A 16431-nucleotide genomic window follows, 5' to 3' on the forward strand; every position below is an offset into this window, starting at 1 on the left:
AATACTAAAATATAATACTATGAATAATATTAAATTTAAAATAGAATAATGAAAAAAAGTAAGAAATGGACGAAATTGGATTGAAATTAGAACTTTTGTGGCGAATTGGAAATAAATAAAGGAAAAGGGGACTGATTTGGACACGCAAAAAAAACTAGGAGGGTTTGAAGGAGGAAATATCCCGTCCTCCTAAAACGGCGTCGTTCGCATAGGTAACAATATTGAAAACGCAACAAATTTTAGGGCCAGATTAAAATTAAATAAAACTTAATTGTGAAGTCATGAAAAAGCGGAGGGGCCAAGAGCGCAAATAACCCCTCCGCCTCAAAAACACGCGGATCCCAGGGTAATACTGGTTGGGTCTCTGGTCGGCGCCTAAGCAGCATTGTTTGACATTTAAAGTGGCCGGGCAAAGCAGTGCGTTTCTTACCTATATCAAGCATTTATTTTTTTTTCATTTCCTTCTCCCTCTTTCAAAAAACCTCAAATCCTCTCCCCTATCGGTCTTTGGCCTCGGTCTCGGTCCTTTGGACGGTCGGCGACCACCGCGCCTCACTTGCCACCCGCCATCGTACACGGTGGCGAAAATTAACAGGTATGTTTATTTTTCTCCTTTTTTATATATTTTTTATATGTATCTATAATGTATATATATATTAATGCCCATCAATGATTCGAAAAAAAATGAAATAATAAATAAAAAACAATCACCTTAGGTTGTTAGACTTTGCTTCTCGGTATTTCTGTTATTGATGTTGCTGGGATCTCTTGTTCTTGCTTGTGTTTTTTAAAATCTAATATTGTTTATTATTTCACCAAAATGCCGAATGTTACAATGGTTTTTTGATTTGGCTTTAAATAGCCGTTTACATGCTTTGATTCCTGCTTTATGTCTATTCTTATTAATGTTTGCAGGCTGTGGCGGTGGATTTGACCCGTCGGTGGGAGCAGAGGCGGTGGCCAGGCAAGTGGGGAAAAGGAGGGTTTGACCGAACGGCTAGGGTTTTTTAGTTTTATTTTAGGTATTGGGCTTAGGTTTGGGTAGGGCTTTTGTTTTGTTTGGGCTTGGGGGGGTTGTAGAAATGGGTTTTGGTTTAGTGGGCTTGGGGGGGTTGTAGAAATGGGTTTTGGTTTAGTGGGCTATTTGGGCCCGCAAATTGGGCTTGTACAGCTGCCCCTCTTTGCTCATTGTCGTGTAACAAGAATAGGGGAAAGACTTTTCAGAAAGACCAATTTGCCTGGTCGCTGGGTTTGACTCCTTTGGTGCTTTTATTCTTCAGGTAGCTTCATTCCAGTCTACTGCGGCTCGTCACTTTACTCCACTCCATTGCAACTTCAGAGAAATAAGATATGCTATCTTCAGTCTGTTCCACTACAACTTTAGGGAGATGAGATTTGTGACTTCAATCGACTCTGTTGAAACTTCAAAGAGATTTGTTGTGGCTTCTAACCTCTCCAGTGCCATTTCAGGGAGAAGAGCTTTGCAATTTCCAGCCTGTTACTCTTCTGCTTGAGGGTTTAGGGTCTGTAAACTCAGCTTGCTATCCTACTGCTTAGGGGGTTAAGCCCATCATCTTCGATCTGTTTCCCTACTGTTTAGGGGGTTAAGATCTGTAAATTCAGTTTGCTCCACTGCGACTTCAGGGAGATGAGACTTGCTAGATTCGATCTGTTCCACTGCAAATTTAGGGAGACAAGATTTGTAATTTTCAGCCTATTACCCTACTGTTTAGGGGGTTAATGGTCTGTAAATTTGGCTTGTTACCCTACTGCTTAGGGGTTAAAGCTCATCATCTTCGATCTGTTTCCCTACTGCTTAGGGTGATAAGATCTGTAGATCTTCAGCCTATTACCCTACTGCTTAGGGATTTAAGGTCTGTAAATTTGGCTTGTTACCCTACTGCTTAGGGGGTTAAAGCTCATCATCTTCGATCTATTTCCCTACTGCTTAGGGTGATAAGATCTATAGATCTTCAGCCTGTTACCCTACTTCTTAGGGAGTTAAGGCTTGGTGGTTTGAATCTGCTTCAATGCAACTTCAGGAAGGCAAAATTCGTCGTCTTTTGATCTGATTCCCTACTGCTTAGGATGATAAGATCTATAAACTTCAGCTTGTTACCCTACTGCGTAGGAGGTTAAAGCTCGTTGCCTTCGATCTGTTTCCCTACTGCTTAGGGGGTTAAGATCTGTAAATTCAACCTGTTACCTTACTACTTAGGGGTTTAAGGTCTGTAAATTCGGCTTGCTACCCTACTGCTTAGAGGGTTAAGGCCTGTGAGTTCACCGATTCTAGGGACATGACCTGTAGAATCGGTTCCATGTGTTTATGCTTATGCCAAAGAATTAGGATGCTATGATCAAAATGAATCAAATATTCCTAATTAGATGCGCTATGAATGATCTACAAATGCATGAATGTAGCATGTTGTGAGCATGAATCCCTTTTTTTTTGTTCATCAAGGTTCTTTCACTGAAACGGTACCCTGTCTTCTTGTTCAGCTTAGATCTTTGAACAGAAAATCCGAAGAGGTAGTCCCAATTTAAACTCTTTCTTCTCAAATGTTTATAATCTTCAAGTTTGGTTAGTTCTAAATAATAGCCTTGTTTCAGGTTCCTGTACTATTTAGAAACTTTCAGAGTAATATGCAAAACTCTTTTTGCGAAAATGGCTTTAGTCCATTAATCATCATTTCAATGCAAAATGCTTGAAAAAGATCATAACAATGACAGAATTGAAATTTGTCAAAAACAAAATTGGAAGGGAATAGATTGATCACAGCCAACAAACATTGCTGGAATACAAACTGAATAAAAAGAAAATAAGTGCCCCAGATATCCCAGCGTGAGTTTCTTTGTACGAACTTGAGTTTCTTTGTACGAACTTCTTGAGGATTCCTTTTTGCCCAATATGTGTTTAGGGGATCTAGAGTACCCTTGTAGGTGCCCCAAGATGTAACATCTCTCCTCTTTGTTAATTTAGGTATCGCAAGACTACCGCATGCCCCACCTTTGATCAAAATTTGAATTGCCTTTTTACGGGTTTTCAATTCAAAATCCCTTTGGTCTCAAGGTGCTCTTTGCGAGTTTTCACCTTGGCCTCTCCTATTTTTTTTTTAGGCGAAGTATTTTTAACCGAATCCGAATTCACGGGATTAGGTAGAGTTCTGCCGTCTATTTCGACCAATATCAACGCTCCTCCAGAAAAAGCCTTCTTTACCACATAAGGTCCTTCCCAATTAGGCATCCATTTTCCTCTGAAATCCTTTTGTATGGGCAGGATCTTTTTCAATACTAGGTCTCCCTCGTGGAATCCTCTGGGACGAACATTTTTGTTGTAAGCTCGTATCATTCGCTTTTGGTACATCTGACCATGACGGATAGCCCTTAGCCTATTTTCTTCAATCAAATTCAACTGATCGTATCGGGACTGGATCTATTCTGCTTCGTCTAACTTCACTTCTAACAAAACTCTGAGGGAAGGAATCTCGACCTCGATAGGTAAAATTGCCTCCATTCCATACACCAATGAGAAAGACGTTGCCCCGGTGGAAGTCCTGACGGACGTTCGATAGGCATAGAGGGCGAATGGTAACTTTTCATGCCAGTCTTTATAAGTCTCAGTCATTTTTCCCACAATCTTCTTAATGTTTTTATTAGCAGCCTCAACTGCACCGTTCATCTTCGAGCGATACGGTGACGAGTTGTAGTATCTGATCTTGAATTGGCTGCAGACATCCGCTATCGTGCTGTTGTTCAAATTCAATGCATTGTCAAATATGATCCTTTCTGGCATTCCATATCGACAAATGATTTCCTTTTTCAGGAACTTGCTAACTCCGATTTAGTTACATTAGCATATGAAGCAGCTTCTACCCACTTGGTGAAATAGTCAATGACCACAAAGATGAATCGATACCCATTTGAGGCTTTGGGAGAAATTGGCCCAATCACATCCATACCCCACATTGAGAAAGGCCATGGAGAAGTCATAACAAGCAAAGGTGAATGAGGCATATTAATCTTGTCCCCATAGATTTGGCATTTATGACATCTTTTGGCGTAGTTAATACAGTCTCCTTCCATGGTGGACCAATAATAACCAAACCTCATAATTTGCTTGGCCATTGTAAAGCCATCAGCGTGTGGCCCACAGACGCCTTCATGGACTTCTTCTAAGATTTTTTTAGCCTCTATAGCGTCTACACATCTTAACAGTACTTGATCCTTCCTTCTTTTGTATAGGATCTCCCCATCTAAGACATAGTCATGGGCCAGTCTTCTCAACGTTCTTTTGTCGTTCTCAGTAGCTTGGTCGGGGTACTCACGATTCTTCACATATCACAGGATATCGTGGTACCAATGGTGATCATCATTTTCTTCTTCTTCTTCGAGGTTGTAACAATGAGTCAAGGCCTCGTAAATGCTTATTTAGATTGGTTTCACATCCTTTGGTTGGTTCATCTTGATCATAGAAGCTAAAGTTGCTAGGGCGTCAGCCATCTGATTTTCCTCTCACGGGAGGTAGCAGAAGACAATATCATTAAACTCTTTAATTAATTCAAGAATCAGCCTTTGATAATTGATCAACTTGGGGTCTCTCGTCTCCCATTCACCTTTGAGTTGATAAATCACTAGGGCAGAATCTCCATATACCTCTAACACCTTGATTTTAAGTTCTATGGCCGCGCGTATTCCCATGATGCATGCTTCGTATTCTGCCATATTGTTAATGCAGTCAAAATATAATTTACTAGTGAAGGGATAATGATCTCCGTTCGGGGATACCAGGACTGCCTCGATTCCGTTACCCACAGCATTTGACGCTCCATCAAAGTTTAGCTTCCAAAGATGACCTTCTTGGGGGTCTTCTTCAGTGGTTGCTATATACATTAGCTCTTCATTTGGGAAGTCAAAGTTCAAAGGCTAGTAGTCTTCTAGGGTTCTACTGGCTAGAAAATCTACTATCGCACTCCCTTTTACGGCCTTCTGGTTCACATAGACTACATCGAATTCAAAAAGTAGAATTTACTATTGGGCCATTCTCCCGTTCAAACCAGTCGACTCCATCAAGTACTTTAGAGGATCTATTTTAGAGATCAGCCAAGTTGTATGGTATAACATGTATTGTCTCAATCTTTGGGTTGTCTAGATTAAGGCACAACATAACTTTTCAATGAACGAGTATCTCATCTTACACTCAGTAAACTTTTTACTGAGGTAATATATCGGTCTTTCTTTCCTTCCTGATTCATCGTGTTGGCCAAACACGCATCCCATAAAATTTTCAAATACCATCAAATACAGTATCAGTGGCTTATCTGGACTAGGTGGTGTCAACACTGGGGCATTAGATAAATATTGCTTAACTTTGTCGAAAGTTTCTTAAGGAGACGGAATATGGGGTCACATTTCTCGGTTAGTTGTGAAATAAACCGAGTGATGTAATTTAATCTTCCTAAGAATCCCCGAACTTCCTTTTGAGTGCGCGGTGGAGGTAACTCTTGTATGGCTTTGACGTTATCTGGGTCAATCTCAATCTCTTTTTCACAACCATGAATCCTAGCAGTTTTCCTGACCTAGCCCCAAAGGTACATTTTGCTGGATTGAGCTTCAGCTGTAATTTTCTCAACCTCAAAAATAATTTCCTCAAGGCTTGTACATTCTCTTATTCAATCCAAGATTTGGCGATCATATCGTCGACATAGACTTCAATTTCTTTATGTATCAATCATGGAATAGGGTTACCATGGCTCTCTGATATGTTGCTCCCGTATTTTTCAATCTGAACAGCATCACCTTATAGCAAAAGGTTCCCCACATGGTCACAAATGTGGTTTTAGTCATGTCTTCAGGATGCATCTTGATCTGATTGTATCCTGAGAAACCATCCATGAAGGAGAAGAGTGAGTAACCTGCCCTGTTGTCCACTAAGGTGTCGATATGGGGCAACAGGAAATTATCTTTCGGCCTGGCTTTGTTTAAGTCTCTGTAGTCTACATACATTCGTACTTTTCCATCTTTTTTAAGGACGGGGATGATGTTGGCTACCCATTCCGAGTACTTAACTACTTGTAAGAAACCAACATCAAATTACTTTTTGACCTCCTCTTTTATTTTCAACAAAACATCCGGCCTCATTCTTCGGAGCTTCTGTTGAACTGGCTTACATTCTTCTTTGATGGGGAGCCTGTGTACCACAATGTCAGTACTTAGCCCAGGCATATCTTGATATGACCATGCGAAGACATCCTTGAACTCTTGGAGTAACTCAATAAGGTCCCACTTTGTCTTTGTGGTAATACAAGCTCCAATCTTTACTTCTTTCTTTTCTAATTCATCTCCCAAGTTCACGACTTCTACGGTCTTTTTGTGGTGTAGAATTTGTTTCTCCTCGTGTTCTACCATCCTTAACAAATCAGGGGATAAGTTACAATTTCCGTCATCCTCAAAGTCCTAAGATCCCTCTAGACACATATCCCGCTCAAAAGGAGACTCTGAGTTAGTAGCAACGTCACTCACATCGTTGATATCTGGAGACCTGTTGTAGGTGCGAAGGAAGATACAAAGAACAAGAGAATCTAAGAACAATGATATGGATGGTATGATCATGAACGAAAGAACAAAAGAATATTTGTACGTAATAAGTCAAAAGGATGCATTTTATTGAAATAACGATTTTGAACATAAGCCTATTTCACAAAAGGACACTTATTACTCCTAGGCCTAGAGCAATAAGTGTGTTTTGGAGAACCGCCATCCAATTTTCTTCTGTAATATCATCTCGCCTTAGTGTAGCCATTAACTCTTTCAGTGGAGAGTAATTTTCAGAGAAGTTACGATACGAGATCTTTTCCACTTTCTAAAAATGGCTGTGGAACCAAGATAGCAAGAGCTGTGCACATCCAATAAATCTCCCTTCACCCGCTCTTCTACAAGCATTTAATGATCTAAAAGTTTCAGCCAAGATTGCGGGTACAGGTGTGGTTCCTTTACCAAGCCTGTCAAAAAGGTCGAAAACAGCATCGTCTACATGCCCCAAAACCTTGGGGAAGATGACCAGTCCATAAATGCTCAAGGCGAAGACATCTACCCTTTTCTTCACGTCGGGGTGTGCTAAGATTAGATCCCTCAAGTTCCTCCAAGGAATGCATTTACAATCTCCTTTTTGTTTGATCCGGGTTGTCACCCACTGTTCGCTCATCCCTGTGATGTTCATCAGCTTTTTTGAAAATGCTGGGACATTAGCAGGTCTGGAATAAATTCTGTCAACCTGAATCTTTGGACAGTGGAGTAAAGTCGTGTATTCTTCTATAGTAGGTACCAAATCTACTTTCTCGAAAGTGAAGCAACTGTAAGCAGAATTCTAATATTGGGCAAGGGCTCGAAACAAATGTTCATCTACCTTGACATCAAGTAAATAAGGTAAATCACCGTAATGACAATAAAATAGCTGTTTGACCTCGTCATCCCACTGACCCCAAAATTCTTTCATCTCTTGGAGATTATTCTGAGTTACGCTGATCCGAGTAAAATTCCATAACTCTGACACGTACCTCTCGGTAAGACTGTCACCTTTCTCTTGTTGTGTTGTCTTAGCCCATATCCGGACAGCCGCGTTGTCTTCTACTTTATCAAAAAACCCATTTTCCTTGATAAGCTATCTATTTAGGAACTGAATGTGAATCAACACCTTTTGTGATAAAAATGCCATGCAAATACAATCAAAGTAAAACAAAGCAAGTCAGTATTTCATACGCAGTTCAAAGCAAACAAAGAATAATAAATATAGCACTTGCTCAGGTAACCACTAGGGTTTCGGAGTGGCTCTACCTAGGGTGGGTTCTTAAGGCTCGCTACATGGGGTTTGGTTCTAGAGTAAGGGTACCTGAACCAGCAGATTCCTCGATCTTTACCCATTATAGGCTCATACAGACCGAGTTCAGTTTAGGGGAATACATTTCCCTATTGCTACATGGAGATGAAAATCTCACGAAGACATAGGTACGGATGTATCCCGAAAGTGATCCACTATCCTGCACGGAGGTGAAAACCTTACGAAGGAGTAGTTTCTCACTCCCACTTAAAGGGGTGTGACCACAGCGGTCATGTAATACAATATGCAAAAACTATTTAAAGACTCGAACCAACGCAGCAGGTATTGTATCATATACCACAAAAAATAGCTGATAAAATGCAATGAAAGGATCGTATTTCAAAACCAAATTTTCAATTTTCGATAAAAAGACAAAAGTTAATCAACTTGTGGCTTGACTTTCTTATTTGGGTCCCCAGCGGAGTCACCAAGCTGTCGTAACCATTTTTTTGAAAAACAGGAATCGACTTGGATTTTGAAAATGGAGACGAAGAACTGGAGTCGCCACTAATCCTTTTTGATGAGGTGTGATCGGGTCACCTTAAATTAATCATTTTAATAAAAGTTAAGATTTACTAGAACGATAATTTCTGGTCTACGAAAATCAGAAGATAAGTTCGGGAGTCGGTTACGCACGAGTAAGGATTAGCACCCTCGATACGCCCAAAAAATTGGTACCTAATTGATTAATTGGTGTCTTAGTGTCGAAAATTTGAAAACTTGAAAGAATCTAAAATATGATCCCTCTTTGTAAAAAAACATTTGAATGTTAAAGACATTCTCGTTTCGAGGCAACAACATGTTATATCCAGTGAGTTAGGACATGGCATCTCGAGCCTTTGAGACTGAGCTTGCCTTTTACTCAGAAATTCGTATACTTTAACCCTTTTTTAAAAGGATATTCGATTAGTTAGGGTAAACGAGGAAAATCAAAACCCAGTGAGTCAGGGCACGTTTCCTCGAATTTCCAAACACCGAATATTGCATTTACTTGTGAAAATCCTATTTCGAGCTAACAAAATGTCATACCTAGTAAGTTAGGGCACGACACCTCGTATCTCCAAGAATAAGCATTTTCCAAAACTCGGATTGCGATTTAAAAGAGTATTTCACATTTAGGTTAAATGAGAGAAGTCGAAACCCAGTAAGTTAGGGCACGATTGTCTCAAATTACCAAATACGAAATATTTACTTTTATGAAAGAATTATTTTGGGCTGGGTAAGAGTTAGTATAACATAAGTCGTAATAAAAAAAAGGGATAATAAAGGATGCATAAACAAATACAAATTTTGGTATTGATAGGCATAACAGAATAAACATAGATGCGGATGTGAAGGATAATGATAAGAGCAAGAATAAAATAAATGAATAAAACGAATAAAAAGGAAATAATGAATAAGCTAGGAAATATTCGAAATCGAAAGGAACTCGTAATAAACAATCACTATGCAAAACTAAAGAATGATAGTATAGTAATGATAATAATAATATTAATAGTAATAATACAGGTAATAACTTAGAAATGATGTATGAAAGTGTATATATATACGTGTATATATAAATAAATAATATATTATGTGAGTGAGGAAAGAATAAAATAAGTGTATTTAAAAGGTAACATGTGAAAGTGTAGGAATAATAATGATATGACTAATAATATTAAAATAAAGTAATAAGTAAGTGAAAATATTAAGTACCATAATATATGATATATATATATATATATATATTATATATATATATATAAAATAATAATACTATATAAAGAGTATATATGCATGTACAAAATAGATATAACAATAATAGGGTATTAAAATATATATATATTTTATATGATGTTAAAATGTATACATAATATATATTAGGAATAATGATAGTATTAAAAATAATGATGCGTAGGCATAGCAATACATAGTATAGTTATTTAAAAATATATACGTAACTTATAGAAAACACAATATTAAGAGGATGTATATACGATACACATATATTATAAATAATGTTAGTAATAAGACTATTAAAGATATTACATAAATATATATACATATATATGAAAAAAAGAAAAAAAAAACAAATAAATGATAGTATGTACATAATATATCTATATATGTATGTATGTATTATAAAATATAATATATAAAAATATATATGCATATATTGTATTTAAAAAGAAGAAATATATATAATATAATATTGATATATATATATAACATACTAGTACGTTAATAAAAAAAACAATAATATTAAGCTATTAATAATACTTTATAACATATATGTAAGTATTAAATAAAAATGAGGGTTAATAAATAAAAATATAACAATACTAAAATATAATACTATGAATAATATTAAAATTAAAATAGAATAATGAAAAAAGTAAGAAATGGATGAAATTGGATTGAAATTAGAACTTTTGTGGCGAATTGGAAATAAATAAAGGAAAAGGGGATTGATTTGGACACGCAAAAAAACTAGGAGGGTCTGAAGGAGGAAATATCTCGTCCTCCTAAAACGGCGTCGTTCCCATAGGTACCAATATTGAAAACGCAATAAATTTTAAGGCCAGATTAAAATTAAATAAAACTTAATTGTGAAGTCATGAAAAAGCGGAGGGGCCAAGAGCGCAAATAACCCCTCCGCCTCAAAAACACGCGGATCCCAAGGTAATACGAGTCGAGTCTCCAGTTCGGCGCCTAAACAGCGCCGTTTCAGCATTTTAAAGTGGCCGGGCAAAACAGTGCGTTTTGTCGGCCTATATAAGCCATTTATTTTTTTTATTTTTTCATTTCCCTTCTCCCTCTTTCAAAAAAACCCTCAAATCCTCTCCCCCTATCGGTCTTTGGCCTCGGTCTCCGGTCCTTTGGACGGTCGGCGGCCGATCATGCGCCTTCCATGCTACAACCACCGTACAGTGGCTAGAAATTCGAACAGGTATGTTTATTTTTCTCCTTTTTTATATATTTTTTATATGTATCTATAATGTATATATATTAATGCCCGTCAATGATTCGAAAAAAAATGAAATAATAAATAAAAAAACAATCACCTTAGGTTATTAGACTTTGCTTCTCGGTATTTCTGTTAAAAATAAAATTAAAATGACTAAATTTTAAATTTTAAATTTTTAGAAAAAAATTACATATTTTAAATTTTTATAATAATTGATGTATTATAGAGTTTATGTAGGGCAATATGTTTATGCAAGCTGTGACAAATTGGATATTTTTGTTATTCCAACTACGCGGATTCGTGTCAAAAGTAGTAAGTTTGTGCGAATCATGACTGACTTGCTAAACTACCATATTCTTCCTATTTTTAAATGACCGAAACGCCCCCATACTTTCCCTCCTTTTTCTTGTCTGTTTCATTTACAAACATAAAATGTCGCTCCCATGACATCTCTGCCGGCAATCATGCCCTCCAGTTCACCCATGCTTTCTAAAATATTATTACTCTTATACATTAAATAATTTTTTTCAACTATTTTTTTCATCAAACATGTTTTATTCCAAATTACATTTAATTCTAGTTTAAAAAATAAGGAAAACAAAAACTGTTAGGTTCCAAAATTGAGTAACCTACTGTATTTCATTAATTATATATTTTATTTTATCGTAAATGTTAAAAAAAATATATTATATTCTTATTTAGCGCGGATATTTGATATCATGAGAAACGATCTGACAGGTAATTATAATGGTTTTTCATTCCACATCTCTTGGTTAATTATCAGGATATCTCATCTTTTACCAAGTCAGTTACTTTTAATAAGAATACTTTTACATGTAGATGATAAGAACACTTTTACACGTGGAAGGAATCCATCGAAATATAACTATGTTTCTCAATATACACTCTATCACAATCCACTTAGACCTTGCCACTTGACTGCCTTAATAACCACTATGTCTCGAAATTATCGATGACATGCTGATATTAGATAGAAGACTTCCCTTATAAATACCTTGAAAAGTGATGAACAAAGGATCAAACACGAAGTTATCTATCTTTCTCAACATATACCATCCTTCCTCATCTACCTATTTATATTTTTCCGGCTCTCCATCTGGCTAAGCCCTCCTCCCATCACCATTTCTCATTTTTTATCTCCTTCCTTGCTGATACTTTGTATCAACAGAAACAATGTCCAAAAATCTTCTCTCCAAGTTATAAAAATGCATATTTTTTTATACAAGTTAATAATAAAAAAGCATAAAATGAGCTAATCCGATTTTCGGGCCGGGGGGGGGGGACCATTGAAGTTGTGTATTACTTTATTGAATCTCTTCCACTTTGTCAGACAAGGATTCATCCAATCTTTATTCCCAACAGACAGCTTGATTTTTTTCGTTATTTTTTTAAACCTTTAAACAAACATATTCCCTATCACTTTCTCTCCTATACATATACATATACATATACATATACATATACATATACATATACATATACATATACATATACATATACATAAGCTCACTTCCCCCTTCCATTTCTCTACACAAAACAAACCAACCCCTTCCCATCTTTCACAACATATTTCCATGGCGAATTTGATGATAAGGAATCAAACCAGAATGCCCCCTTCAAATCCAACACCACCACTATCCATTCACAGGGATTCAAAGACTATATCAAAGCCAAAGCCAAAGATACGCATAATACACATATTTGCACCAGAGATCATCAAGACTGACGTAGCCAACTTCAGAGAACTGGTGCAAAGACTTACCGGGAAACCGCCTCAAGAAAAGGGTTCCAAAAGAAAACCCAGAAAAGACCATAGTTTCTGCGACAAGTCAGTGTCGACGGCAGCCATGGCGAGCAAGAAAATGGAGGTGAGACGTGGGTTTGTCCTAGGCTTGGAAACGAGAGAAAGGGTGGTTAAGGAAGAAGAAGGTATGTTATGGGGTAACATTGGTGATAATTCAAGTGGTTTCTTGGGTGATTTGGATGGGTTTATTCAACAACTTGGTGAATTTCCTTTGCTCCCTTTGGATGCTTCTAATGATCATATGCATGGATTTGAAGAAGTTCAACTTGTATAAAAATTCATTCCTTTTTTTTTTTTTTTTTTACTTGGGTTTGCTTCATTGTTCTTTTTTTTTTTTTTTTCTTTTGGTTTTTTATAATATATCATTGAAGATGTTTCTAGGGTGGGGGGTTTTAGGTATAGTTTTAACTTATTTTTATGCACCTGTTTGTCTGTCTCTAATCGTATTATCTCTGCTGTAAATATAAGAAATGTTATTGACGTAATTTATTTAAGAAATATATATATATATTTTAATTTTAGTTGAATTTGCAGTTTTTTTTTTTTTGTTGGGGGGGTTTAAAATGGGTTGGGAAGAAGAAGAAAAAGAATAGCAGTTTGGCAGACCAAACATGAAGTTGCAAAACTCTATCATATTACATATTTGATAATTTAAATGTAACTTATCTTGCAAGGCTGTGATAATGTTAGCAATCATGCTGGTTCATAAGCGTATCAAATTGGAGAAAATTGTCACTTTTTTTTGAATTATAAGAGAGTAAAGTCTTAAGTGTCTAATGTAAAATGTAACTTGAATTGAGATCATATTTAAAGCAGGAAATACCCTAACCTTCATGTTAACACGAGGTTGATATCTATTTTCCTTTTAATGATGAGTTGTTGTTTCCAAACTCAATGGTAAATGGATTTAACCTCGACCCTTTTCACTTTCTATAGTAAAGTTAGGTTTTCAAAAATTTTATGGCTTGTCGATTTCCCACAACTTGGATGGATTCTTTTACAATATTCTACTTAGTTTTATCATTTGATAACGAAGCTAAGAATTTCGATTTAGTTGGCATAAATTTATAAAACATTGGGATAAAATAATATTTAATTTTAAATTTAATAAATTTTTTAATTTTATCGCTAATTTTAATTTTTTTTTCAAATTTGATTCATCTTATAATGTAACAGATCATTACCTAAAAATATATAATTTTTATAAAAAAATATTCAAAAGTTGATGTTTAAAAGAAAATTTCCCAGGACAAAAAAAAATCAAATACGTTAATTTAAAATAATGTCATAAAGATTTACGTAAATTGAAAAATATAAATTTACCAAAAACATTTCAACTTTGAGTGATTTATACAATTTTTTTATATGTTTAGATTGCAGTTGAAGAAAGCATATTTCTTTTCTTTTGCCTCCTGCTTGGCTTAATGATAATTTTAAAATTCAAAACAAATATAAAATTACAGAAAAATATTGACTTTTACACCAATTCAGTAGCAAATTTATTTTGTTTCAAATTTTGATAATCTCTACCACCAATTTCTTTTATTTTTTAAAAGATATGCCTAAAAATAAGTGGAAAATGTTACATCAATTTTAAATATAAAATTAAAACATGCACATTGAACCCCATAAATTTACTTTTTTAATTTCTAATATATATTTCTTTTTTTAAGTATCGGATAATAAAAGTAGTTAATGAAATTTGGTTTTAATTATTGGATAACAAATTTAATATAATGTTAAATTTTCATAAAATTCCATACTGAAAGAAATTATCTTATAAAAAAATTAATTTAAAATTAAATTTTATATTTTCATATAATTTTAAAAGAGGTAATATATAAATAATATATATAATTTTTTTATAAATTAAGAAAATTTGCTAACCGTGCATCTCTTGAAAAAATTAATTAACAAATTGTAAAAGTTATTAAGATTTCTAAAAAGAATATTAAGAAAATATAATATTTGAAAATAAAATTACAACACAACTTCTTAAAAGCTTTTTAGGTTTATTATCTTTTCATATTTTTGAAAATTTTTATATATTTTTATGTTTATGATAAATGATTAGTTAAACAAACCAAAATTTGAAAAAAAATAATTCATTAAATTTAACCTATATAAATAATTATTTTCAATTATCTTTAAAAATGGAGATGCATCAGTTGTCGCAAACGTAAAATATATGTACACATATGAATTTTGTTTTAAATTTAACATCTTTACAAATAATATAAGAAATAAAAAGTTGAAAAATAATATTAAAATTATTTATTAATTTTATTAAAATATAAAATTTGAAATATGTATTTTCATAATCAACTAAAAGGTTTAAAATTAAAATGTATTTTCAAAATTCCTATTATCATAACAATGAGGTAATTTAAACAATATATACAATGTGAATAATTCATAAATTAAAAGGTAAGATTACAATTGTAGGACTTACAAATGGGAAAGTTTAAAATGTGGAAGTCAATTACCAAATATAACTTAATTTTATTCAAATTTTAATATTACCAACTTGAATGAAAAATTGGCCATAGAAACAAACCCAATATCTTTAGTTTTTTTCACCTCCTTAATTTCCCTCATTCTTATTTTATAATTGTTTCTAATTTGGTTATTCAATTTTAAAAATTTTCACTTCATTTTTGTTCTGGTCATCTGTATTAAATTGATAATGGAAAGCCTTTTTTCTAACTGGTATAATAACAATTTAGCTCTCCATGCTTACATATTTTAGTAATTTGATCCTAATTCTAAATAATTCAATATATTTAACCATTCACATTTACAAATTCTATCAATTTGATCTTCAAACTTTCTAACCAAAGCTTTCAGCTTTCAAACAAATGCATTTCACATCTATTAAATTTTTTTATTTATGGTTGAAATTATTCAATTCAATACATAATCCTTTTTAAAATTAAATGTCATTTTTATCAATAAACTTTTTATATCAAGGTGCATTCTAATTTCGTTTAAACTCTCTTAAATTCCTATTTGGAGGGGGATTTTGGCTGATAGATACACCTAACTGTGGAACCAGGCTACAATCACTTATAGGTTTATTTTTCACCAATTTTGTGTGTGTGGAAATTTCATGATATTTATTTTGTATGCTTGAGTTTGAACTTTCAAACATGTAATTATGATATATTAATTTTCAGTCAAAAAGTAATTTACTATTTCATATGACCAATAAATATAGTTGGTAATTTGCTTTAATCATGTGTTTGTTTGTTGAACATGTAAATTAAAATTTAAAAGCTTGATAATATTGAATTTTTGTTTAATTTGTTTGTTTATGATGTGAAAATAGTATAAAATTCTTAAGTTTATGGTAGAACGAACCTTACAGTGGACTATTTTTTTTTTTTTATATCTTGGTCTGCATATTTTATCATATGTTAGGAAGTAAAATGTTCAAAATTGCATCTTTGTTCCGTGAAAATTGCTTGATTTTGTGTTGGTTAGCTTCATTTACTATTTGGCTTTCTTATTTGTGTTGTTTCTTAATAAGTATGATATTTTCTTTAAGGTACATAGAATTAAGATCAAATTGATAAAATTTATAAATGTGAAGAGTTAAATTTATTGAATTATTTAGAATTAGGATTAAATTGATTGAATATGTAAGTATTGAGGACTAAATGTGTTATTATATTAGTTAAAAAAGAATTTCTATTATCAATTTAATAGTAGATGATCAAAATAGAAATGAATTCAAACATTAATGTTTAAATTGAAAAATTTTAAAATTAAATGACCAAAAGT

The 16431-nt window shown here is 33.9% G+C and overlaps 1 protein-coding gene across 1 annotated transcript; it reads left to right on the top strand.

Annotated features, from left to right (window-relative positions):
• Positions 1-11804: 11804 nt before the first annotated feature.
• On the top strand, positions 11805-13133 carry LOC108487976 (VQ motif-containing protein 17-like). Its single transcript, XM_017792301.2, has one exon. It carries the CDS (start codon positions 12419-12421, stop codon positions 12920-12922), a length of 504 nt encoding a protein of 167 aa, XP_017647790.1. The 5' UTR covers positions 11805-12418; the 3' UTR covers positions 12923-13133.
• The last annotated feature ends 3298 nt before the right edge of the window (positions 13134-16431 follow it).

The sequence above is a fragment of the Gossypium arboreum genome, chromosome 4 (genome assembly GCF_025698485.1).
Source record: "Gossypium arboreum isolate Shixiya-1 chromosome 4, ASM2569848v2, whole genome shotgun sequence".
In the NCBI taxonomy this organism is placed as follows: domain Eukaryota; kingdom Viridiplantae; phylum Streptophyta; class Magnoliopsida; order Malvales; family Malvaceae; genus Gossypium; species Gossypium arboreum.